This window comes from Lissotriton helveticus, chromosome 5_1 (genome assembly GCF_964261635.1).
Source record: "Lissotriton helveticus chromosome 5_1, aLisHel1.1, whole genome shotgun sequence".
In the NCBI taxonomy this organism is placed as follows: Eukaryota; Metazoa; Chordata; class Amphibia; order Caudata; family Salamandridae; genus Lissotriton; species Lissotriton helveticus.
The window spans coordinates 2072621331-2072648288 of record NC_136065.1 but is presented as its reverse complement, the minus strand read 5'-3'; the positions used below and the strand labels follow the sequence as shown (position 1 = coordinate 2072648288).

Below are 26958 nucleotides of genomic sequence, written 5' to 3'. Positions count from 1 at the left end.
GGTACCGAATCCATCAGTGATATTGTTTCAAATACCATTCCAAGCTGAGTGGTTTACAGTGATAGACCTTTGTCAAGCCTTCTTTTCCATCCCATTAGATGAGGACAGTCAGTATCTTTTCGCATTTAAAATGGAAGATCGCGCCTTAACATGGTGTCGAATCCCACAAGGGTTCACAGATAGCCCTTCGATCTTTAGTCAGCTGTTGAAGAAGAACCTTGAAAGTCTGGTATTGCCACAGAACTCGGTTCTGGTCCAGTACATAGACGACCTACTTGTTGCGTCAGGAACAGAGGAAGCTTGTAAGGAAGACACCATTGCTTTACTGAATCATTTAGCTGAGAATGGACATAAGGTATCTCCGAACAAATTACAGTACTGTCTGACAGAAGTACAGTATCTGGGTCACCGAGTAGAGAAGGGGAAGCGTAAGGTGTCTCCAGACAGGATAGAGGCCATCATGAAAATGAATGCGCCAACGACACAGAGAGAAGTTAGGATGTTCTTAGGAATGGTTGGTTACTGCCGACAGTGGATAGCTAACTTTTCACTGAAAGCAAAACCTTTACAGAAACTGACGCACAAGGAGGTGAGTGATCCGGTACCATGGGACAACGAGTGCCTAATGGCGTTCCTACAACTGAGAGAGGATTTGTGTCGTGCTCCGGCTTTGGGAATGCCAGATTATGAGAAGACTTTCTCATTATACTGCTGTGAAAGAGAAGGATGTGCGTTATCAGTGTTGGTGCAAGTACACGGAAATGCCCGTAGACCAGTTGCATATTTTTCGGCTACATTAGATCCGGTAGCCGCAGCGTTGCCCGGATGTCTCAAATCCGTTGTCATGGGACATCAACTAGTAGTGTATGTACCGCATTCTGTAGAATTGTTAATGACTAGGACCAAGACGCAGCACTTGACCAATAGTAGGCTCACGCGCTATGAGCAAGTTATTCTTGCTGCAGAGAACGTGACCCTTAAGAGGTGCTCGGTCTTGAATCCTGCTACATTGATGCCACTTCCTAATGATATAGAAGGCGAAGAATGTGAAGATCACGATTGCCTAGATGTGACTGAACTATGCACGAAGCCCAGACCAGATATTGTGGATGAGCCATTGATCGACCCTGATGAAATTTATTTTGTTGATGGCTCATGTTTAAGAGACGATACTGGTCGGTTGAGAGCAGCTTATGCTGTTTGCACCATTACTGGAGTTGTGGAAGCCGCTTGCCTGGAAGGAGTACACTCCGCTCAGGTAGCAGAAATCATTGCATTGACACGTGCCTGTATAGCAGGTAGCAAAAAGAGAGTCACCATCTATACCGATAGCCAATATGGTTTCGGTGTAGTTCATGATTTCGGGCAATTGTGGTCTCAGAGGGGTTACATGACCTCCTCTGGTTCGCCAATCAGAAATGGGGAATTTGTACGACTGCTGTTAGAAGCATTGCAAGGTCCAGCTGAAATTGCAGTGGTCAAGTGTATAGCTCACACTAAAAATACAGATTTTGTGTCACAAGGAAACAGATATGCAGATGAAGTTGCCCGCTATTGTGCGGAGCAAGTGTATACTTTCACGGAGGTGGAAGTAGGTGGGGCAAAAGAAAAAACAGAAGTCCAGATGATGTTAGAGACCGTAGATACATGGGAAGAACTGAAACAAATGCAAGAAAATGCACCTGAGTCAGAGAAAAAGTCCTGGGAAGTAGCAGGTTGTGTGAGAAGTGAAATGGATTTTTGGGTTTCAGCAGATGGAAGAGCAGTGTTACCGGAGGAATTAGTGAATCCAATGGCACGACAAATACATGGTCCGACACACTTAGGAAGGGATGCCATGCTGAGAGTATTTAGGCAAACTTGGTATTGCCCAAAGTTTAGGATTGCAGCAGAAGCAGTCTGTAGGAGATGTGTCACATGTCAGCAACTGAATGTAGGGAAAAGAACACCAGTTACCATGAGTCACATTGGGAGGTCTGGGGGGCCTTTCAACAGAATGCAATTAGATTTCATTGAAATGCCTAGAGTCAACCGCCTTAGGTATGTGTTGGTGGTTGTATGCATATTTTCCAGATGGGTCGAGGCATACCCTACACGTAGGTGCGATACACTCACCGTAGCAAAACTGTTACTTAGAGAATTGATCCCGCGCTACGGGGTGCCAGGCTCTCTGGAATCTGATCGAGGAACACATTTTAACAGTGAAATTGTGAAGATGCTCTGTGCCGCATTGAACATTGATCAAAAGTTGCACTGTAGCTATCGACCAGAGGCTTCAGGAATTGTGGAACAGATAAATGGAACACTAAAGTGTCGAATTGCCAAAGTGTGTTCTTCAACTTCCTTGAGTTGGCCAGATGCTTTGCCTTTAGTGTTGATGAGCATGCGCAGCACGCCCGACAGGAGGACAGGTCTCTCTCCACACGAGGTGCTGATGGGGAGGGCAATGAGGCTTCCTTCTGTACCAACTGCGACACTATTAAACATTACAGATGACCTGATCCTGGATTACTGCAAAGGACTGTCTGACGCCATTCATTCTGTGTCCTTCCAGGTGCAGGCTGCTGAGGTCCCATCTTCAAGAGAGTTGTGTCATGACCTGTGCCCAGGAGAGTGGGTGCTGGTGAAGAAACACGTCCGGAAAAACTGCCTAGACGTGCGCTGGAGAGGACCTTTTCAGGTCATACTGACCACGAATACAGCTGTCAAGTGTGGAGGTCTGCCGAATTGGATACACGCTTCCCACACCCGAAGAGTTCCAGCACCCTTGGAAGAAACAGCTCCTCTCATGGATGAGAATCCAGCTGAAGACGGTGAACCGTTAGAGGGGATCAGTCAAGCTGTGGGGGTGTCTGAAGAAGTTGGGAGCGTTGCAGATCCAGAAGAAGAAGGACAAGGTGGTAGCGAAACCGAAGCTGCAACAGAAGGAGAGAGCTGTTGTGAATGTGACTTGGACACAGATCAGGAACAGAGTGATCAGGAACCGAGCAGGAGGGAAAGCAATAGGAGAACAAGAAGTGGGGCAGCTACTTGGCCTGAAAGAAGAAGGAGGCCGAGCCTGAAGCTAGCTCGAGAAGAAACTCTTGCTCCTATATCCGGAGATTCGGATCTGGAAGAAGAAGTATCGGACCAAGAGCAGGAGGGTCTAAGGAGATCAAGGAGAGTACGAGTGCCTAGCAGAAGATACTCTACACCTGAGTGGACCTACCTCGCTGCAGATGTCCGAGGGACGCAGAGTTGGGAGGGTGAGGGAAGTGACCCTGAACAGAACTGACCCGATCATCACAGTGGAAATAAGGTTCCTGTTGCCAGGATTGGAGGTCGAAAGACTGCTGACACTCAACATCGTCTATCCTCCTCTCCTGAGTGGAATAAGAAAATTGATATTTGAGACTGTTGAGTTTCCGTGTTGCTGTTCCAGAAGTCCAATACTGGAGGGAGTCCTTCTCCGTATGGAAATATTTGAGCTGGTGGTGGAACTTCTGGGAACACGCATAGTTTCAGATTGCTAAAAAGACTTTGTAAAGAACTTTGTAAATATTGATTGGAAGATAACCTAGCGCCGAGTGGAAGAAGAAAGAATTAGGGACTTCCCTTTTAGTGGATGGAGAAGGGCTAGGGTTGTCTATTGCTACAGAACCTAATGACTGTTCTTGCGGAAGAGAATTGTCAGCTTCCAAGTGTGGTTCAAAGAAAGACATTGTGGTTCAAATGAAGAGAGTCTTTGTGCAAAGCAAAGAGGACGTTGAGAAGAAGTAAGAGACTTTGCTGAGAACGATAACCAGAGCTAAACTGTTTGAGATCATGGAGACTGGCAACCCGAACCGCAGGGCAAAATGCATAGTAGGCACACTTTTAGTGGTAGTGATTTCTCTTATAGTTTTAGTAGTTACTGTATCATATATAGTGGGACATGAGAACAAAACAAAGGCAAGAGCAGAAACAAAGAAAGCATCAACACAAAAGCCTACCACTGTTGCTGGGGTAAAAGGAGAAAACACTGAGAAAGAAAAGGCTTTGCTAGATGCTGAGATCAAAAGATTACATGTTGACGAATCACAGGGGAACTTTAGGTCAAATGCTTATGCTAAGTTGCTCTACGAATACATTGACGTCATGGAGGTGAAGAATTGCTACGTTTGTATGCAATTACCAGCTTCTGTGGATGAGGGTATCAGATACCATCATCTTCCATTGACGTATGGAATCACATGTATTTTGTTGTTAAGCATATTCTATGGACGAGATGGGTTCGAGTATTATTTCTCGAATTTTGACTCGACATTGCCAGAGGTCCCAAATTATAAGCATCTGAACAAGTGGGACTATTACAAGTGTGAAGACAGGTTACAGAAATTTTTCATTCCATGGAAAACGTTAGATACTTCACATGCCCGAAGAAATAATCTGACTTGTCAAGTGTCAGAAATTGAGAAAAAGTTTATAGGGCAGGTGGATACTAGATACAGGAGGCAAAAGATTCTAAAAGCTTCAGGACAATGGGAAACAGATTGGACCAAGGAAGAAAGGATACAGCAAAGAAAGGGTAGCTTTGGTCCAATTGCTTTAGACAAGGAGAAACGGGGGAAACTGTGCATTCACAGAAGTTACTCCTATTATGAGAATTTGTATGTAGGTCAAGTCAGTTGTGAACATGCTTTCCAATTGGAGTACTACTCCAAGGACTTTTTGAAGGAGATGCAAGCAATCCCAAATGTATATTTTGTATGTGGAAGAAATGCATATGTGAAGCTACCAGATAATTGGTACGGATCATGCTATTTAGCAATTGTCTTCCCCAAAATATACCATGTTGAGAATTTAGATTCGACAAAGAGAGGGACTCCAACAAGAGGGAGAAGAGATCTAGGTGCTGAAGAGGTAGTTGGGGATGTATTCGGTGCTGCATTCCCTCTCTTGGGATTGATACTGAATGACATCAAAATTAGAAGATTGGCTACAGTCGTAGATAGGTTATCTGCCAGTACTGCTAGATCCTTAATGCTGGTGGAGGGAGAGATGCAATCGATAAGAGCAATGGTTCTTCAGAACCGACTTGCTTTAGATGTTCTGTTAGCCAAGGAGGGCGGAGTCTGTAAGGCTTTGAAGGTCCAGGAATGTTGCACTTACATTCCAGACAATTCAAAACATCTAGAGAAGTACATACGAAACATTACTGCGATTCATCACGAAATTGAGGATCTGACAAAGATAAATGTGTGGGAAAAAGTAGGCCAAGGAATGGGTAAAGTTGGAGGTTGGTTTGCCAACCTAGGAAAGGGTATCATTTGGTACATATTGAAACCCATCATCATAATTGTGATTTGTGTAATCACTTTGTGGGGATTGGTGCGACTGTACCAATGATATAGAGCAAACAGGTTGCAGAGATCCATGAGGGAACAGGAGAAAAGATTGACTGCGATGCAGGATACACAATATAAGAGTCTGAAGGCTCTAGAGACAATGAAACGAGGGGGTATTACAACAACTTCAATCTGAAAGATCCTACATTTTAGGGATGTTGTTTTGATGGTGATGACTCCTGAAAGTCATCAAAGGGGGGACTGAGAGAGCACAAATCTGAAAAAAATGTATAAGTACACCATATTTACAAGCACGTAGTATTAGCTTAGGGTGGAATATACAAGAGTATCAATTTATATAGAGAAAAGATGTGAGTGTTTGTTTTAATTAGATTAGATGCATATATATGTGTGGAAAACTAATGTAGAGGCTGTAGAAATGTTAAAATGATGTTGGAGTCACACGTTAGATGACTAAGTGAAAACGAAATGTAATTCTGCAAACCATGAAAATGTGTAGGCCACATGGCATTTCACAGGAAACGAAAGATGCTGCTACACTCTTAGTGACGTGGATTCTAATGTCATTTGAGTGCAAATGTATTATTAGGCATAGTATTAAATATATGTTTTATATAGATGTGTTGCATTATATTATAGTAATACGTGTTAGTTAATATTGTTTAAACCAAAGAAAGGAAATGTTTTAGAAGACAGAAACCGCTTTGTGTAAATCAACTAGGCCTGAAAAGACCAAGTCATTCTCTTTGATCTAAATGTGCTCGTTAGGGGAAAGATGTGCTAGGCACCAACTGAGAATTCTTACACATGTTTTATGGTCTAAGATATGGTGGAGGTTGGAATTTGAGGCCCACAGTACATGTGTCTGTCGCAGGTGCGAGGAGCCCTAATCAGTACTATGATGAACGGTTCCTTTGTTCAAGAGAGCCAGGCGCAGGCCTGGAGGAGTCTTCAGGAATTTTAGGGGGTACTGTCTCGCTGAAGAAGAAGCCTGGGAAGCAAGGTCAACTTTAATGAAGAGTCCAGAGGAGCACCAGTACGGAGTTTGCCGCTCACAACTGTACCACGTGAGAGGCGTCGACATGGGCGTTCCTATTGGAAATGTGATTTTGTATTAGGGATAGCACCCCGGGGTAGAGTTAGAGCAGATGATCTGAGGAGCCTAAGAGAGCGGATGGGTAGGCAGATAGAGAACTAACAGACTTCAATTTTGAGACAAAGACTAAGGGAAGTGTGTGATCTTCTTTGGAAGTCACCACTGCTGACACCTTTTTAGGTAAAGATCTTGTTAAGTAGGGATGTCACTTAGTCTAGTGTAGGGACAGATTAACTTGTATTTTTCTTTTCTGTAAATGACTCTCAAGTTGCAACTCACAGCGATTCTTGCAACGCTTATGCTTTTTGAAATAGTTTTGATAATTTCCTTTTGTCGTTTAAGAATATTCCGAGAGTATCTTTTTGTACTAATACCTGTATACCTTTTGAATCTTATTCTGAGATGTTTGTATCTTCAGATACTTTTGACTTTGATTTAAAACTTTTTAACCTTTCCCAGTGGTAAGTGGTTCTTTAGAGTGGTTTAAGTTCCTAATTGATTAACCTAGTAGTAGATTGTCTTTTACTCAATGACAGGTACCAACGATTCAGTCGACAGGATTAGGGATCTGGTAAGGTAACTAGAAACCAGAAACCCCGCGTTAACAGTTGTCTCATTTCAAGTTTTCTGTGCTGTGTTAATAAATTCGAATTTAAAGTTTGCACTTTAGTAATAAATGGGCAAATGCTCTTTTATTAGTGCAGTTGCTCCATTATCAGTGAATTATTAAACGAAATGTATATTAACTGAATAAAAACAAAAGTTAAATTGAAACTATGGTTAGGTTTGGTTATAACACCTTAAAATATGTTTAGGAAAACCGTAGAAATTCACATAACACCTAAAAAACACACAGTTAAAGTGCAGTCATGGTTGTGAATTAAAAATGAAAAGCCAGTGTAATTGGTGAGCTATGGTAAGGACCGCGATCCATACCTCACAACAGAGAGATGCAAACCATAACTTGACCACCAAAGGCAGTGCTCATTGTCCACTCTTGATGTGACAGATGCAGTTACCAATGTCCTAAATAATATTACAGATGAGATTATATCATAGCACCCTTAACACTATGAAAGAGACAAACTATGAATGCAGCATAAGTTATTGGTTTAAGCATGTATTGCTATTTAATTACACTGTGTTTGCACGTGTTGATACTTATGGGATGAATATGGTGAAGTCATAGCCATTGCATTTGATTTGGGGGATATGGGTCTGTCGTGCAAGTTTTGGATTGGTGTTCTTATCGTGATTTTAGTAGTCTTTTTGATTTAATTTGTGCCCATAACTGTACTTTATGTTTTTTTAATGAATTTCTAATGTTTTTAACAACAAATGTTAGGTTGTAATAATCAAATCTAATAATAACTTCACTTTGACCTTTGATTTTTTGGGGGTACATTTTTGGAGTGTTTTGCAACAGTTTGCTGTGTCCAACCTGTCAAGAACCTGCCGGCATGGCTTAAGACCATGTGTAGCTGGGTTGTGGCTAACTCTCCGCAGGTGGCCATCTGCTGCCACCATGCACTATGGGGACTGGCCCCAATTCGGGTGCTGGACCAACCCACCCGCACAGCCTTTGGGTAGCCAAGTGGAGGCTGGCCTCATTTTCTGTTTTTTTTTTTTTTTGCATTTGCAGATCTCAATTAAGGGATCAAGTGGGAATTATACAAATACAAATCACACATTACATTCTACAGTTTTAGGCACAAGGAAATTTAGTGATGTGCCCCTAATCCCATGATTTTGAGTCAAGCGCCGAGGCCAGGATTTGTGCTGGTGTCCACAAGTTCCAAGGCCAGCCACTAATCTGCATTTCCTCCTAGGTCCTTTCCTTTTATTGGAGTGTTGTCCTGAAGAAACCTTATTCCAGACCCGTACACCAAAGGAGCAATGTACTAACTATTTACAGCAGGCTTGTGTCACAAACTGAGGCAAACCCAGTGCAAAGTGCTGTCCTGGGATTTACTTTCAACACAAATTCTGATTTGCATTGCACAGTAGTTATGCACTATCTTACAATAATTTGCATTAAGAGGGCGGTACATGGGCGTTTCCATGAAACCACCCACGAGTTTTAATGCAAATCCCGATTTACATACAAAGATTTGCACCAAAAATGTATGCCTCCTTGAGGGAGGTGTATGTAAGGCAAAGGGTAACTGCTCTCAAAACTGTTATACCTTTGCATGTGTGCAGTATTGTGCAGCACACATGCAACGTTATGAAAGTATTAAACTCTGTCAAAGCATACTACTATTTTGTACTGGAAGCGTTTCCTTCAGTAGAAAACCTAAGCTTGATGTCGAGTAGACACACAGCTGCACTATGGTCCTAGGGTGCGACTGGGGGTGAATGATTACATTGTTCTGCATTCCCTCATTCATTTGCTCTTTTTGCTTGTGTAGCCCTAAGTGGGACAGTTATGCCCAGACTCTGGTCCCGTACTCGCCACGTCACTGGGTTCAAGCTAGCCTGGCTGATAAGGGGTGATACCCCAAAACTGGTCCCAACATGCTTGTTTCTGGTCCAGGGAGGACCTGGCTTGGTAGATCGGGTGTCCAAACTGGGGTGGCATGGTGAGCAAAAGAATAACGGGCCGGATTCACAGAACTAACTTAAGACGAAATTCTAAACTTACTATCATTTTGGTATTCACAGAAAGCACTTACTCATTTTGGTATTCACAGAAGGCACTTACTCATTTCAGTATTCACAGAAATTATGAGTCCTAACTTTAGGACTCCTAAATGCCTTTGTGAATACCAAAAGTCGTAAAGTTAGGATTTCTCTCAATTTAGGAGTAGTAAAGTTAGGACTCCTAATTTTAGGACTCCTAATTTTAGGACTCCTAAACTGAGAAAAATCCTAACTTTAAGACTTTCAGTATTGACAGAAGACATTTAGGAGTCCTAAAGTTAGGAGTCCTAACTTTACTACTCCTAAACTGAGAAAAATCCTATATTTAAGACTTTCGGTATTCACAGAAGGCATTTAGGAGTTCTAAAGTTAGGACTCCTAACTTCTATGAAGACCAAAATGAGTAAGTGCCTTCTGTGAATACCAAAATGGTAGTAAGTTTAGGATTTTGTCTTAAGTTAGTTCTGTGAATTGGGCCCAATGGATTTAACCCAGATCTGTGACTGGGGGTGAATGTTTCATTTGTTGAGCATTCCGTCCATCATTTGGTTTTTATTTGCTTTTGTTGCCCTAAATGGGAAGGGTATGCCCAGATGTGGGTCCCATTGTTGAGAATTAACCCCTCCCCTGGCTTGTCCTATAATCAGCATTTACACTAGTGAACGTACCTTTTTTTTTTCCTTTTTCCTCTTTCTTCTCTGTCCATGAGAATGTCCTGTGTGCTTGGGGTTAAAAGGCGCTGATTCTTGTTCGGCAGTGCTTGGTTTCTTCTTCGGTCCTGTGACCTGAAAGTTCATTCCCCTGACGTATTCCGGATGGTCTTGGATTTCCGGATTCTTCCTTGTCTGACTTCCGGTTTCTGAAGTTCGTTCTCGGATCCTCACGAAGACCGCGTTTGGTTTGCGGAGAACTTTGCCCGCTCGTGTTTCTGGATAATTTTGGACTCTTGCCATGTTATGACCAATGCAGGTAGCTTCCTGTTTAGGTCTTGCTGAATTACTTTTCCCTTTTTTCCGTATTTTCAAAACTCTGTAAAAAGACGATTGATGTCCATAGTGGTGGGGGCTCCTACCACTATAGTAATATTTGCCTGGGTAAAACTCGGCTGCGTGTCAGGCGTATCGCTTTATTCGTGTTTTTTGTTTCTGGGGTTTTTGGCCAAGAATGTCTTTCTTTCTTTAAATGAGATAAGGGCACTTATCCTGGAAAAGTATCTCTTGCCCATTAGGGTTTTTTTTGCCACAGTGTACAGGTTTTTTTCCCCCCCCTCTATTTTTGCCTCATTCTTTCTGGAGAAACATAGATATGTACTCCCCTACAAGCATAAGGAATATTATGGATCCCTGGACAATCTTTGTGAAGATGTGAAAAAGCAGATGGTGACTTGCATATGCTGCTTAAAGACTGTATAATACCTGGAGAGCTTGGACCCTTTGGGAAGGGTAAGGACATTTATTGCCTGTATTTTGTTTGATTTAAACCCACCCAAGCACCTATGGATATGGATAGGGATGGATGGCATCACATTAATTTTTTTTTTCTTTCTTTGTTTTTTTTCTCTGTTGTAGATCCCTGGCGGTCCGCAGTCCTAGAGTGAGGTCCTGTGGTTTCCACCCATTCCTTCATGTTTCTCCACCCTCTTCTGCTGCCACTGTGTTTTATTATATAGTGCTAGCGGCGAGTTTTGCGATAGAGGAGTGGAATAATCATCGCTCCTGCAGAATTGGTGGGCTGAGTACAAGGAACAAGACACCCATGCTCTCTGTGCCATTGGATGCAAGCTAACCTAGAAACTGGTCCCAGGATGCTTGTTTCCATTCCAGGGAGGACATGGCTTGGCAGTTTAGGCTGGACTGTTCCCATTAGGAGCAGGGTCAAGACATTTGCATCTGGCTGCGCCCAAACTAGGGTGGTGTGGTCAGCAAAAAAACAAACAATGGATTAAACCCAGATCTGTCACTGGGGGTGATTGTTTGCATTATTCAGCATTTGCTTGTGGCTCTGCTTTCTCCCTTTGACGCAATGCAGCGCAATGCAGTTTGGTTGCTGCGTTGTGCTACATGTTAGTACATTTCCACCAACCTTCCTTTATAGCAGGCAACCCACAACAGAATTTTATTTTGATTTGAATAGCAGACTCTCTGTCTGTCTCTCTGTCTTTCTTCTCTCATAAAGACACAAGCAAACTCTCTCTCTCTGTCTATACTTTCGAACAATGCTTCTTAAGACCTAACACAATGTGATTTCAGCTTTTCCCATACAGAACCCAACACAGGTGCCCAGGCACTCCTCTGTGCTGAAACAATTCTTTGGAAACTATGGGTCATGTGTAAGAAGCTTATTTCTGCCCGCAAACTTCCCAATTCACAGAATCATATGTGACCAGAAAGAAAACATTTTTTGCTGTACCAAACCCTATTTGTGATTCGGTGACATATCTTCGAAGCACAAATAGGGTTTGCGATTCGGTGTTCGGAGAGGGGGTGTTTAGGGCGCCCCTTTCTGATCCTGAATCGCACAGGTATGTAAGAATGTTTTACGACCGAAATGCAGTCGCAAAACATTCGCATTTTAACTTCAACTTCAAGGGACCCCTCCCCCTTTGTGAATGGTAGCACAAACATTTTTTTGAGAGAAGGCAGTGGTACCAGGGACCACTGCCTACTCTTAAAAAAGAAAAAGAAAACGTTTCCTTTTTCTTTTTTAAATGCAGCCTCTTTTTTAAACGCAACCCGCGGGCTGCATTTAAAAAAAGAAAGATTGCTTTATTTAAAAACAATCACAGACATGGTGGGTCTGCTGACCCCAGCAGGCCACCATCCCCATGATTTTAGTGATTCCCAATGAGTTGCAAATTGCTACCTACCTCATTAATATTCATGAGGTAGGTCAATTTGCGACCCACCTAGAATTGCTCAATGAAACACATGGAGTTTCATACATTAGAAAGAGCAATAACCTAATAGCAATTCACAGCAAATCGCAATTAGGTAATCGCTATTTACAATATTGATACATGTGGTCCCATATATCTCCGTGTCACCACTTCCTTGTAATTGAGCAGCGTTTTCTTGCGGCATGAACATAATTTTTCACTGCACAAAGGTTTCTAGCTAAACACAACTTAACTCTCCACAGTACACCTCTTCCTCGGGCCTGCAGAAAGTTTTGTATAGTTACGTACATGATACAGTATATCACTTCCTGAGGGACATGTGTTGTTTCAGTGCCAAGAAACGAGTGGTGTATTTGTGCTATACAAGAGCCTATAGTACAACATACCACATAAAACACCACATTAAAAAACATAAAACAATAAAACAAAACATAACACATAAAACAACAAAACACAACCAAGAACAACACAACTCATAAAACACAACACATAAAACAACACAACAAAACAAAACAACACAACACACATCATAAAAACACATAAAACAACACAACACATAAAACAACACAGAACAACACATACAACACAAAACAACACATAACACAACACATTCCTGAGAAAAATAATTCTCAATACTTAAACAAAATATGTGTCTGTACACGGACAATGGCCCATCTCATTAAACAAATATCTTTTCTGGGAATTAGAGTCAACATGTCCATTCACTGTCACATATTAGACAAATGTACATACAATTCTTGAAACACTAAACATCAAGGCTAGTGGAACTGAACCAGCCCTTTCCTTCCTGTCTTCCGTCTTTAGCTTTAAATAGCACAAACTTGACCAAAAGGTATTGCAGCTCTTTACATGAGCACCAGTTACATTGCATAAGGACACATTATTTTTTAGGCATAGAGAGATTAAGTGATTTGTGCAGAATCACAGGCTGTTCAGCCGACGCTGAGACTTGAACCTGGTTTCAATGTTGGCAGCACCGGCCTTCACGCCTCATCCTCTCCCCTACCTGACTAAACATTGACCAATTCAGTCAGCCTACCTCAGATCAGCCACCCTCTAAAATAATTCCACATGTGAGAAGAAGAAGGGGGCAGGGCCTAGCAGAGGGGGTGGGGATTTGTGCTTTCACTGCCTCACCAGCCCCGGATGTGTGATAAAGAGGATGAGCCTAAGAAGATGGGCGGGGTTTTGAGCAGCGCCCCCAATAAAAAAAACATACACATTCTTTTAAAGTTTACACCCACATCCCAGGGAGATGGCAGAACCCCTGATGGGCGTCAGCTCAGCAGAGCTGTTGAGCTGGAAACCCTTATGTCCCTGTGTGATATCAACCCTTCTTCACCAGGAGATTGTGTGAGGAGAACTGAGATTGTGTGACGCAAGGTGGCCCTGTGCGTGTTGGCAGATTTGTCGCCCATGCCATGCAGAACATGCACTTATTGTCAGGTCCAGACTTACGTGATGACACTTTGATGCTGGCACATCTCTGGTTGGCGTCTGCGCAGTACACCTTTGCTCTGTCGTTTGTTGAACAAGAGCCGTATATGGAAGCGGTACAGGAGTAACACTGGAGCCCTTGACCTGGAAGAGAAAAAAAACAGACAAAGAGGGAGGTCACCAATGAACCAACCAGATGAAGCAGATGCAAGAGGCTGAGGTGGGGGACCAAGTCAGAGTTGGATTGGGATAACAAAATAGACCCGGTGACCATAAAAATAAAGTGCCCCAAATTTGCAGATTGCACCTTTTCCTTTTCGCAAATTACTGATGGAGTGTTTTAAGTGTTATAGAGAGAAGGCGGTGGGGGCAGGTTTCTTAATTTACTTACATTTTAAAAAAATGCAAATGTTGCCAGTGCATGGATTAGTTCACAAGGATGTATGACGGTACAACGTGTACCTTTACAACGCGTCCCTTTACGACGCAGTTTTAACAACACAAGTCGTTACAACGACTTGCTTTGGGGGGGCGCTGATAGTGAATAGTTTAATTTACTATTCCAACACCAGTCCCCGTGGATAGTAGGGAAGGTGTTGGATAGTAAATTAAACTATCCCCTATCCTAGAGTGCCCTCGAGCGAAAGTCGTTGTAACGACTTTCGTTGTTAAAACTGTGTCGTAACGGTACCGCGTTGTAGCGGTTCCGTTGTAAAGGATGTTTCCCGTTCACAATGTTGAAACACACCTGAACATAAGTGGGGCCATTTCTGCTCAGGCCTAACCCCTGCTCAATCTGAATGCATAATGGACCAGCTCAGGGAGAGACTGGGAATGACACCTCGGCGCCCCTGGTAAAAGGGAGGTAATTGAGGCCCATTTACTTCCGGAAAGGCTGCTCAGGACCTACTACGCTGCCGCTGGCAGCATCTGAACAGCACAGACACAGACCAAATCAGCCACGACGTTGGCCCAAAAAGCGTCCCACAGCTGCAACTCAAATATCAGCCCATTGCCCGAGTGCCTTTCCTTACCAATCTGACCCTGGACCAAGATGTACAGACAGTGTTGCTAAGGTGGAGGAGTGTCGCCCCACTGCCAGGAAGCAGCAAAAGAATGGAAAAAATAAAATGAAAATAAGATAATTTCATACTCATTTTATTTTGTCATCCTGCTGCGACAGCATGCGTAGAGGGGCGGGGCTGCCGAGCAGGGGAGGAGAGGTAGAACACTCCTAAGTGCACAAGGATTGTTTAGTCGGCCCTCTCGGGCCCCCAAAAGAGTCATGTGCACTTTCCCTGTTCTCCATGCAGGCTGCATTACAGCCTGCATGAGGAACATGCCCATCCCTTCAGCCCCTGGTTGAGTGCCCTGACCACAGCGCTTAGATAAATCACAACGCTGCATTGCAGTATTGTGATTGGCTGCGGGGAGCGTGGGGGGTATATGCCACATTACCATGCATGCTTTTTTACACATGCCATTACAACACGGTCATTATAACGACCGCGTTGTAACAACGTATGCCATTACTCCACAAGTCGGAATAACGAATTACTCTGGTGGGGGGGGGGGCGCTGGATGTTGGAATAGTATAATTTACTATACTATAATCTGTGCAACACTAGGGAAGGTCTTGGTTTTTAAATCCAACACCTTCTGACCCCTAGAGCAAGTCATTGTTCCGACTTGCGGAGCAATGGCATGCGTTGTAACAACGCGGTCGTTGTAACGACCGAGTTATAATGGCTTGCAGTGTTCTGGTTTTGTGGTAACTGATGTTTACCACTTGGGAGCCCTGGTGCTTTCTGCTTCCTGTTTCTCACAAGAAGCCTTGAAGAGGACGGGACACAGGAGAGGCAGATAATAACCCCCAAACCCTTCATCCCCACCGCCCCACTGCTGCTTTTAGGCAGCAGCCGAAATTGGGTGAAGCGGCCGCTGCAAAGGGGAAGAGAAGTTTTGGGGCCAGATGTAGGTAATCTCGATTTACCTACTCTTAAATACCGAATCATACCGATTCGGTATTTAAGAGTAGGTAAATAAGATGTAGGTAATTTCTCTTTTTAAATTACCGAATGGGTAAGATTTGGTAATTACCGAATCGGTATTTACCGATTCGGTAATCGCCATTGATTCCTATGGGCCTGGAGGCCCATAGAAATGAATGTCAACTACCGAATCGGTAAATACCGATTCGGTAATTGGGGGAAACATTGAAGGGTGGCAGAGTGTCACTTTGACACCCTGTTGCACCCCTCAATCGTGTATGAGTGCACATGTTGCAGACATACATGCCCTAAGGGCATGTATGTCTGCAACATGGCAGCGTTTGAAAAGCAAAGAAAATGCTTTTTCAAGGCTTTTCATTATTTACCACCAACTTCTAGTTGGTGGTAAATAACGAATTCTTAAAGCCCTGTAGCACTGATTACAGTTCTACCTACATCTCTTAATACAGATTCGGTAATTGTACAGAATTGGTAATTTTACAGAATCTGTAAAATTACCGATTCTGTAAAATTACCGAATCTGTATTTTAGGTGGCCCTACATCTCAGTATCCAAATACCTGTCGGTAACGGCCGAAAATCGGTATTTTTGGCCGTTACCGACCGGTATTTGGATACCTACCTCTGGCCCTTGGTGCCTGGGGAAAGACAGCATGTTTGCTGGTTGGAGAAGGAATGAGCCAGAAGAACCTTGACAATCTAAAATGGGGGTGATGGATTTAGAAAGAACAGACCCTTCAGTGTCTGGAGGGAGAAAGAGAGGACCTCTGGCACAGCAGGGAAGGGTGTGTCCTGATGGGGGGGGAGAGAGAGAGAGACCACCAATCACTCTGGACAAGGAAAGGATATTTCATTATTGTATACCACCGTTCAAAGTGCATTAAATAAAAAGTATGGGAATGGTGATGCTGTGCGCAATGGGGCAGGTGAGTTATCATGGGGGCGAAGTCAAAAACATGGTAAAATAATATATATATATATATTCTATAACTTTTTCCAGTCTTTCACCTTCAGGTAACTACATACAAAATAGCATACAGCTTAAAGGAAAAATAAATGCAAGTTAAGTTAATCGGTGGGAAATGAATCCTAATTGGTGGAGGGTAGTGACTGATGCATGTTTACTGCTAGGAAGTCCCAGTCTGTGACAGAAAGCACTGTGAATATGCAAGTCATTATTTGAAACTTGCATTACACACAGTATAAGTTAGGCTGCTGCAAAATGTGCAAAATGACTTGCAGATTTATTTATTTATTTATTTAGAGAGTTTTATATAGCGCGAACGTGACCCTTGGGTATCAGGGCGCTTCACAGACAACTATACATTCTGTCGATATGTGATTCACATAACATAACATTATCATATAATATCATAGTGAGGTAGATCAGTGTCGAGTGGCTTAATTCACATAACATATTATTAAACTATTATAAGGCTTAATTCGCTTAACATAACATTACAACTTAATATATTGAGTGAGGTAGATAAGTGTAGAGCTATATAATAAGTCTTTCCCGCTGGGATGTGGAGGTATAGACCGAATAAATATCCTGGCATATATATACACTACGATTTGTAAGGGATAGTCTGTATTCCTGTCCAGAATGTTCTGCATTGTTCTTAAACAGTGTATTCTTCATCCCGGTTCCGGGACTCAATCACCTCCAGTTCTCGTTGTGTCTTCATTATGTCAGGAACTTACTCATTAGAAAGATCTTAGTTTCTCGATAAAAAAGTGCTTCCAAATATAGATTTTAGTAATACCCAGACATTAAGTAGTTTAATTCTTTTATAACTGTCTTTTAAAAGCACACACTCCACAGCTCCGCTGGCAACTCGCTTGCAATACCACTTAAAAAGAATAAATCTGTGTCATCAGGAAGCTTCATGTGATTCAATCAATTAAAGACAGTACCAGCTTACAAGAGCCCTTCACATTTGTAAACTGACCCATTAAGCACATTTACAATTCTTTCAGGCAGCAGACACCTAGCAGGAAGGCTTCTTTAGCTGTCTGCCCCTCGTCCAGTTTCGCAGCACAGGTGTCTCCCTGCCTTATACATCAGTTGAAGCATTTCACCTCTCGAAATTAACCGTACCGGGATGGTTGTCTTTTCTCGAAAAGTAGGAGAAGGGTTTTGCTTAAACCCTTCCATGCTGATGACGGCCCCCGGCCGTCATGCATCACGGTGGGCGTGTGCTGATGACGGCTAGGGGCCGTCATGAACCTGCCCACTCAATAAAACTGCCGCACAGGCGCAGAATCGCGGCCGTGCCCAAGGGGTTAAATTAAAAAAGTATGGGCACGTCGAGCTCCTCAGATCCCACTCACTTCCACCACTACTGTGAGATGCCGTCAAATGGCGGATCGGAGGGGAGGGGCACAGGATAGCTGGAGACTAGAAGAGGGCCCTAGAGCCTGTGGGGAGAGGGAGAAGAGATCAGATTAGAGGCGCAACTAGGGCCAATTTTCAGAGGGGGGCTGAATCTTTAAGCAATCGGCAGAGTGGAGCTGCAGGGGCTCTTAGAAGGGGCGAAACAACTGCAAGGCCTCATTAAAATGCAAATGGTCTTTTAAAGACCTGTGAAGTGCTCGGGTGCGGCTGTGTGTGTGCCCGGGAAGCTGTCTCATCCCGGGCTGCCACACACGACGGGGGGGGAGGTGGGGGGGCTGAAGCCCTTTGAGTCCAATGGGTGTTGCGCGCTTGGTCCAGATGGTTCGAGAAAGAGAGCAAGTTTCCGGCATCTTATCAGGCAAAGATCTGAGCAGTGGCGTACCAAGGAGGGCTGGGGGTGGTCCGCCCTGGGAGGCATGAGTTTTGGGGGCGGCGACCTCCTCTAGCTCTTACCTGCAACCGTTGCGGCAAACACAAGGATCGCCAGCACACCCGCTCTTACCTGTGGCTGTCGCGGGCGGCAAACGCAGGAGCCACCACAGGCAGCCAAAGGTCTAGCTACGCCACTGGATGTGCAGTGACAGGGAAGAGGAACAAGACCTCTGGTGGATGTGGAGAGGGCGAGGGTGGATGGTTTCTTATCATCTCAGTCCTGGAGATGATGGAGGACCTGCAATGGCCAGAGAGAGAGAAAGAGAGAAAAGGAGGGGGGAGATAATGAGAGAGTCAGGGAGAGAGGTGGAGCAAGAGGGAGGGAGTGAGAGGGGAGCGAGAAACAGAGAGGGAGTGTGTGACACAGAGAGAGAAAAGGAAAGAGGAGGGGTAAGGAGAAAACAGAGAGAGAGAGAGAGAGAGAGCTAGAGGAAATGAGAGAGATAGTAATAGAAAGAGAGAAAGGGAGAGAGAGAAAGAAAGAAAAGGAGAGAGGGTGGAGAAAAAGAAAGATTACGAGAAAGGAGAGGGCAGAGCACGCACAAGAGACAGACAGCGAGTAGGGGAAGAGACCGACGCGGTCTGATGGATAGAGTAAGCAGCATTAACCGCAGTGGTGGGACGGAGAGCAAGGGTCTCCAGCTGACAGAGGACATGAGTTTGGAGTGTTTGAGTTGGGTACCATGGAATCGTAGGCAGCTGAGGCCAGTGAGTGATGCTGAGGGAACCCATGGTCCAGAGGGCATCCGTCTCTGAATATTCGAATACCTATACACAGTAACCCGTGTAATGCCATGTCACCTCCTCAATATCACAGAGGTAAAGCGCGTGCAGGGCATGTGGATACAAGGTAGAGGTTCTCAGCACTTTCTAATTCCACGTGAGTAACACCTACCAATAATGGTTGAACAGGAGGATCCAAAACTTTGGACCATCTCAAAGATATTCCTGGGAAAATGTATTCTCCATTTCCCCTCTCACTATTAGGGCATATGGGCTCCATAGGATGTGCATCCTGCTATACCTGTGTATAGGCCAAGGAGAAAATACTTATAGCATTGGATCTTCCTCTTCCTGCTCCTCTTCATCGCGTGATGAGGTTACTTCCTCCACATCGAGTAGCCCCTAGAGCCCCGGAGGCCAGGAGGACCCTGGGCTACCAGTGTCTGGTCCTTCCATACAGGAGGCAGCCATGATCAGTCCTGGCCTGGCTCTGCCACTCTAGTCAGCGACGGCTAAGCTTCTGATGGCCTTGGGGCGAAGGTATTCGGGGTTAGGTGCAAACTGCATGGTTCACCTTGAGCACACATTGCGGGCAGCTACTTCAGCATAGCTGCTACTCAGAGGGAGAAACTGGGCTCAATGACATGAACCTTTATGGATTCCATTTCCAGCTTTCACTCAATGCTAAGTAACTTAGGTTCATTCCAAGCACATTTGATAAGGTATCCAGGCACATTCGATAGGGTCCCCAGGCGCTTGTGATAGGGTATCCAGGTACTTTTGATAGGGTATCCAGGGGCTCATGACAGGGTATCAAGGTGCTTATGACAGGGTATCCAGGCGCTTGTGATAGGGTATCCAAGCACATTTGATAGGGTATCCAGGCACATTTGATAGGGTACCCAGGCACTTGCAATAGGGTAGCCAGGGGCTCGTGACAGGGTATCCAGGCGCTTGTGATAGGGTATCCAGGCACTTGGGATAGGGTATCCAGGCGCTTGCGATAGGGTATCCAGGCGCTTGCGATAGGGTATCCAGGCGCTCATGACAGGGTATCCAGGTGCTTGTGACAGGGTATCCAGGTGCTTGTGACAGGGTATCCAGGTGCTTGGGATAGGGTATCCAGGTGCTTGGGATAGGGTATCCAGGCACTCGCGATAGGGTTTCCAGGCGTTTGTGACAGGGTATCCAGGCACTTGTGATAGGGTATCCAGGCACATTCGATAGGGTACCCAGGCACTTGCAATAGGGTATCCAGGGGCTCATGACAGGGTATCCACGCGCTTGTGATAGGGTATCCAGGGGCTCATGACAGGGTATCCAGGTACTTGTGATAGGGTATCCAGGCGCTTATGATAGGCTATCCAGGTGCTTTTGATAGGGTATCCAGGTGCTTATGACAGGGTATCCAGGCGATTGTGATAGGGTATCCAAGCACATTTGATAGGGTATCCAGGCACATTTGATAGGGTACCCAGGCACTTGCAATAGGGTAGCCAGGGGCTCGTGACAGGGTATCCAGGCGCTTGTGATAGGGTATCCAGGCACTTGGGATAGGGTATCCAGGCGCTTGCGATAGGGTATCCAGGCACTCATGACAGGGTATCCAGGTGCTTGTGACAGGGTATCCAGGTGCTTGTGACAGGGTATCCAGGTGCTTGTGACAGGGTATTCAGGTGCTTGGGATAGGGTATCCAGACACTTGGGATAGGGTATCCAGGCACTCGCGATAGGGTTTCCAGGCGTTTGCAACAGGGTATCCAGGCGCTTGTGATAGGGTATCCAGGCGCTTGGTATAGGGTATCCAGGCGCTTGCGATAGGGTATCCAGGCGCTCATGACAGGGTATCCAGGTGCTTGTGACAGGGTATCCAGGTGCTTGGGATAGGGTATCCAGACACTTGGGATAGGGTATCCAGGCGCTCGCGATAGGGTTTCCAGGCGTTTGTGACAGGGTATCCAGGCGCTTGTGATAGGGTATCCAAGCACATTTGATAGGGTATCCAGGCACATTTGATAGGGTACCCAGGCACTTGCAATAGGGTAGCCAGGGGCTCGTGACAGGGCATCCAGGCGCTTGTGATAGGGTATCCAGGCACTTGGGATAGGGTATCCAGGCGCTTGCGATAGGGTATCCAGGCGCTTGCGATAGGGTATCCAGGCGCTCATGACAGGGTATCCAGGTGCTTGTGACAGGGTTTCCAGGTGCTTGTGACAGGGTATCCAGGTGCTTGGGATAGGGTATCCAGACACTTGGGATAGGGTATCCAGGCACTCGCGATAGGGTTTCCAGGCGTTTGTGACAGGGTATCCAGGCGCTTGTCATAGGGTAACCAGGCACTTGGTATAGGGTATCCAGGCGCTTGCGATAGGGTATCCAGGCGCTCATGACAGGGTATCCAGGTGCTTGTGACAGGGTATCCAGGTGCTTGGGATAGGGTATCCAGACACTTGGGATAGGGTATCCAGGCGCTCGCGATAGGGTTTCCAGGCGTTTGTGACAGGGTATCCAGGCGCTTGTTATAGGGTATTCAGGCTTTTGTGACAGTGTATCCAGGCGCTTGTGATAGGGTATCCAGGCACTTGTTACAGGGTATTTAGGCGCTTGTGATAGGGTATCCAGATGCTTGTGACAGGGTATCCAGACACTTGTGATAGGGTATTCAGACCCTAGTGATCGGGTATCCAGGCACATGTGTTAAGGTATCCAGGGGCTCATGATTGGGCATCCAGCCTCTAGTGTTCCACCTGATATGTGCTAGGACTGATGATGAGGACAGACCAGTTGTATCACATTACCACGCGTTCATTCACCATGCACATGTTTACTTTGCAGATTTTACAACGCATACCACTACCACGCATTCACATTCACTCACATTTGAAATGCCTTCACCGTGCAATGCACTACCACGCATACTTTTTCCACGCTTACTGTGTGCGTAAAATCCACTCACAGGCTAACACTGACACCTACTGTTCAAGAGCACCACATTAATTCTTAATACGTTATGTCCTTTATAGGTTTGCTAATATTTTAACATTTTATAATTGTGGGTGGAAGACCGCCCAAATCCCCCCACCCCCCTTTTTAATTACCCTTTAAAATATATAAACTACTTACCACATGCGTTGTAAAGAATTGCGTGGTAAAGACTCAAGTGGTAAAAGTAAAACGATGTAAAAAAATGCGTTGCAATGTTGTAAATCTTTGGTGGTTAAGGCTGTTCCCCGGCCAGAACTTGCCATGACCAGATTTCACTGCTGGGACAATCTCTTCCAAGGAGGGCTTGGGGGGGGGCAGCCGACCGTAGGGAGGTCCCCCCCCCCGGGCTGATTGGGAGGGGCTAGTGGGGGGGGTGTCATGGGAAGCCAGCCTTGGGCTACATTTGGGCTTGTTTTGGGCTCCCTCGGTTCCTACTGAGGGAGCACAGTATATATTCTCTTGGCTCCTCCTCCCGGCCACCATTTTAGGTTGAATGACCTGGTGGCCGGGAGCTCTTTAGTCAGTTAAAAGTTTTAGTCAGTTAAAAAATTTTGTGGTGTTTATTCTTGAATATGTCTGGTGAGGATTACCGGGTTCTGGAGGCGATCCGCCTCCTCAGTGAGGCTGGACGCCTGGACCTGGTGTTAGGTGACGTGCCTGGAGCGGCGCGTCCTCGGCGGCAGGCCTCGGCGCGGGTTGCGGCGGCGGTCGCGGCGTGTGGTTCGCCGAAGAGGTCACGTAGGGAGGCGGTAAGTGAGAGGGGCCGCCCGCGCTCTAGGAGGGCGGCCCCTGGTACCGTGCTGCTTGCGGGGGGGGAAACGGGTGCGCCGCACAAAGCGGGATTGGGGGAGGGTGTGGTGCCGGCTCCCCTGGGGGCTGTGGGGCTGCCGGTGAGATCGCTTTCGGTCCCCGCTGTCAAGGGCAGGCGGGCCGGTAAGCGCGGAGGCAGGAAGCGCTCGGCTTCTGCCTCCGTGGTGCATGACGCAGAGCCATTGCGTGGGGAGCTGGCGGTTGATGCGCATGCGCGCGCTGGAATCACCGGGCCTCGCGCTGGCGGTGAAGGCGTGCTGCCGGCTGTTGGGCCTGTGGAACAGTTTATGGATATCACGGAATTGGGGGCTCGAGGGAATGGACAGGCTGTGACTCCGCTTGTATGCGCGGGGGCTGGTGGTGCTCGCTTTTCGACGCCGGCACCTTTTTCTGGGGAGGTTGTGCATGCTAGTGATGTTGCTGGTGGTGCAGTACAGTCTGCTTTTGTGCCATATAGCCCCCTGTTGTTTTCTCCCCCTGCTTCTACCCGTGGCGAGGTCTTTTCTGTGCTCAGTGGTTCGGTGGGGGAGGGGGAGTGGGCACAGGTGGAAAGGAGGGCAGGGGCAGGTTTGCTGGGTCAGCAGTCTGGTCGCGTTTTGTTGTGTGATACACAGGATGTGTCTGGGGCTGCCAAGGGGTTCGTTGAGCCTTCTGTGGGTGGTGCTGTTAATTTACCTTTGCAGGAGAGTGGTGATCGGCAGGTGGGTGCTAGGTCTTGGGAGGGTTTAGATGTTTTTCCTTCCTGGGCAGAGGGGGTCCGTGATGCGGGCAGGGCTACACCCATCCAGGGCACTGATATGCTGAGTGGTTTTGGGGGCACCTTGAGTTTTCCGGGTTTGCCTGTGGGGGGTAGGTCGTTTGGGAGTATGGGGCAGCCCCGCTCAGATTTTCAGCAGCATGGGCAGGGTGGTCTGGCATCGGGACCGGCGTCTAAGACGGTTCAGGAGCTGTTGACCTGGAGTAGTAGTGGTGAGGACGTGGAGCCTTCCCCTCCTCGGCGGGGGTTCTCGGTTCGATCTAAGTGGTCTGTTTCTCAGGAGGCTGGTCAAGGGCGGTTTCAAGATTCTAGTTTTTGTATGGCTAGTGGTGTTGATAGTTTTGGCCGTTCTGGTTGTAGGGGTCCCGGCACATCAGTTCAGCCTTTTTCTTTACAGGTTGGAGAGCGTCGTGGAGAGGCAGACTTGGTAGGGTGGAGTGCGGCCCAGTCACACCAAGGAGAAGGGAGGGTGGAGTCTGGCGCGGCATACCCCGTACCGGCGAGGGACCCCGGCGCGGTCATCGTAAGCAGGTCAGGTGCGACCTCGTTGGCCCCAACGTCTTCCTTTCACGGTATCGGCGCGGTCAGCAGAAGCAGGTCGGGCGCGTCCTCGCTGGCCCCAACTTCTCTTTCTACAGTTATCGGCGGGGTCAGCAGAAGCGGACCCGGCGCGTCCTCGCTGGCCCCATTGTCGGGTTCTCTGGATATCGGCGGGGTTGGCAGAAGCAGGACCGGCGCGTCCTCGCTGGCCCCACAGGTTTCTTCTCATAAACAAAGGGATTCATCGTTGGTTAAGTTGTACAAATCTGGTCAACGTTTGGGGGAGTACAGACGGGTCCAGTCTGCTCCCCCGCCTACAATGTCAGTACGGGCTGGTAAGGCCCGGGTTGGTTTCAGAAGTCCGTTAGAGGTGTTGGATCCTCCTAGGTTGGAGGAATCCTTGGTTTTAGATTATGACGAGGAGAGCCCTGAGGAGGGCGAGATACGTGCTGAGGGTACAAGGGGGGGGGCTTTTTCACGCTTCTGATGATGTTTTACAGGCACCGGTGGCGGTGCGTCCGAGACCTACAGTTTCCAGACCGACTCGGGAGAGCGGCCCCGCGGTGAGGGTTCCTCGGTCAGGCGATGATGTTGAACAGATGGCATGGAGAGAGAGGCCGGCCCAACTGCCTTTGTTGAATCCAGGTGAGCTTGATGGGCCGCGGGACAAGCCATTGATGGTTTCTGTTGGAACGGGGGGGGATCCTCCTTCAGAGGGTGTGGATCTTAAGCTCCACAAGGGTCGTTATGTTAAGGATCAAGGAGTGGGTACGAGTGACGGGGGGGTGGGTTCTAAGGTGGATTCTGGGACGGTTACGGAACCCGTGGAGGCAGGTAAGGACCCCCCACACAGTAAGGAGCTTAAAATAAAGAAATTGCCTTACATGGGCGTCACAAAACCGTTGGGCGCCCATTTAATGCTGTCTACTAAGGAAAGGATTTGGAAAGGGGAGTACGTTGAATTATTGAAGCTCTTACATAGGGAGGTTAGGTCTAAGGAGGGGTCTAAGGAGGAAGAGTATGAGTTGGCCAAGCGCCCGAAGGTTCCTTTGACCATAGAAAACTGGACAGCGGCATTTCTTATATATGCTAGTGTGTATTGTGAGAAATTCCCTGAGCGCTGTGTGGCACTTTTTAAGTATATGGATGTGATCAGAAAAGCGCAGATTACTGGAAGTGGTTATGCCTGGTCACAGTACGATGAGGAATTCCGGGCTCGGATGGCTTGGGATCCTGAAGCGAAATGGGGAGAGTTGGATAATGACTTGTGGCAACACACTATGGGAGCATCGGCGGGTGGTAAGACAATTTTCACAGCTAGTGGGTATCCATTACCTTCACGGCCCTTTCAGGGTAGGCCCACTCGGGGAGGGGTGGGTGCAGCTGCGTCAGTCCAATCTGCCAATGGGACATGTTGGGATTTTAACAGAGGATATTGCCCAAGAGAGTATTGCAAATTTCGACACGAATGCTCCCAATGTGGTAAACCGCACCCACTGTCCAAGTGTTGGGGGCCTCGGGTTACAGGGGGTAGACAGTGGTCACAACAGACAGCCAATGCCCATGCTCCTGCACAACAGCCTCAACCTTACAGGGGGGGGAAGAACACTTCTGGAACTGGGCCCAAAGGCTCATACGCCAGTTAATCCTTTTCACTTGGCTGTGGCTCTGAGGGGCTACGGGAATGTTGAGGCTGCTAAGTTATTGTTGGATGGTTTTCAAGAAGGTTTTCGTTTGGGTTACACAGGGCCGCGGTTGCGGCGGTGGTCAAAGAATCTATTGTCGGCCAATGAACATCCAGAGGTGGTGCAAGACAAATTGGACAAGGAAGTGCGAGAGGGAAGGATGGCGGGTCCTTTTGACGATTGGCCCTTGGAAAATCTTATTGTCTCCCCAATTGGTGTGGTGCCTAAGAAAGAGCCTGGGCAATTTCGTTTGATTCAACATTTGTCATGGCCGGAGGGCTCATCAGTTAACGATTTCATTGATGGTGAGGCTACTTCAGTGTCTTATTCTTCAGTGGATGTGGCCATGGCCCTGGTTGTATCTGCCGGCACTGGTGCGGCGATGGCAAAATGTGACATCAAATCGGCGTTCCGTTTATTGCCTGTACATCCTGGGGATTGGGATCTTTTGGGGATTCAATTTCAGGGTAAGTGGTATGTGGATAAGGCTCTACCAATGGGTTGTTCCATATCCTGTGCGTTATTTGAGACCTTTAGCACATTTCTCCAATGGTTTTTCACCGACACGTCAGGACATCAGCTTGTGACTCACTACCTGGATGATTTCTTTTTTGTAGGTGCTCCCAATTCCTCAGCATGCCAGAATGCTTTGCGAACATTCCAAACTTTGATGAAATTTTTAGGTGTGCCGTTGGCACTGGAAAAGACAATGGGCCCCTGCGCGACCATGTCTTTTTTGGGAATCGAGATTGATTCTAATGTTATGGAGGCACGTTTACCAGTGGATAAAAAAGAAAAAATGTTGGACCTCTTACATGTTATGTTGAACAAGGCAAAGGTGACAGTGAAGGAAGTTCAGGTGCTGCTGGGCCATCTTAACTTTGCTTGTAGGGTAGTCAGGGCAGGTAGAACTTTTTGCAGGCGTTTGGGTAGAGCTCTGTCTGGTCAGTTTTTACCTCACCATCACGTTCGCTTGTCAGCAGGTGTTAAGGAGGATCTGCGGATGTGGGTAGCCTTTTTGCACTCTTTCAATGGCATTCCTCTGTACAGAGAAGAGAATTGGATTTGGGACGTCCAAATTTTTTCAGATGCTGCAGGCAGTGATGGTTTCGGTCTTTACTGGCAGGGCAGATGGTGTGCTGAACAGTGGCCTGCTGCGTGGAAGAACGGAGGCAGGAGTATTGCCTTCCTGGAGCT

At 46.6% G+C, this 26958-nt stretch overlaps 1 protein-coding gene across 1 annotated transcript in view; it reads right to left on the bottom strand.

Annotated features, from left to right (window-relative positions):
- Positions 1-26958, bottom strand: part of LOC144753995 (uncharacterized) — a 52781-nt gene that overhangs the window by 13487 nt on the left and 12336 nt on the right. The window contains exon 2 of the mRNA XM_078641515.1: positions 13442-13564. Coding sequence (XP_078497641.1) covers positions 13442-13564 — 123 coding nt within the window. The remainder of the gene's footprint in view (positions 1-13441; positions 13565-26958) is intronic.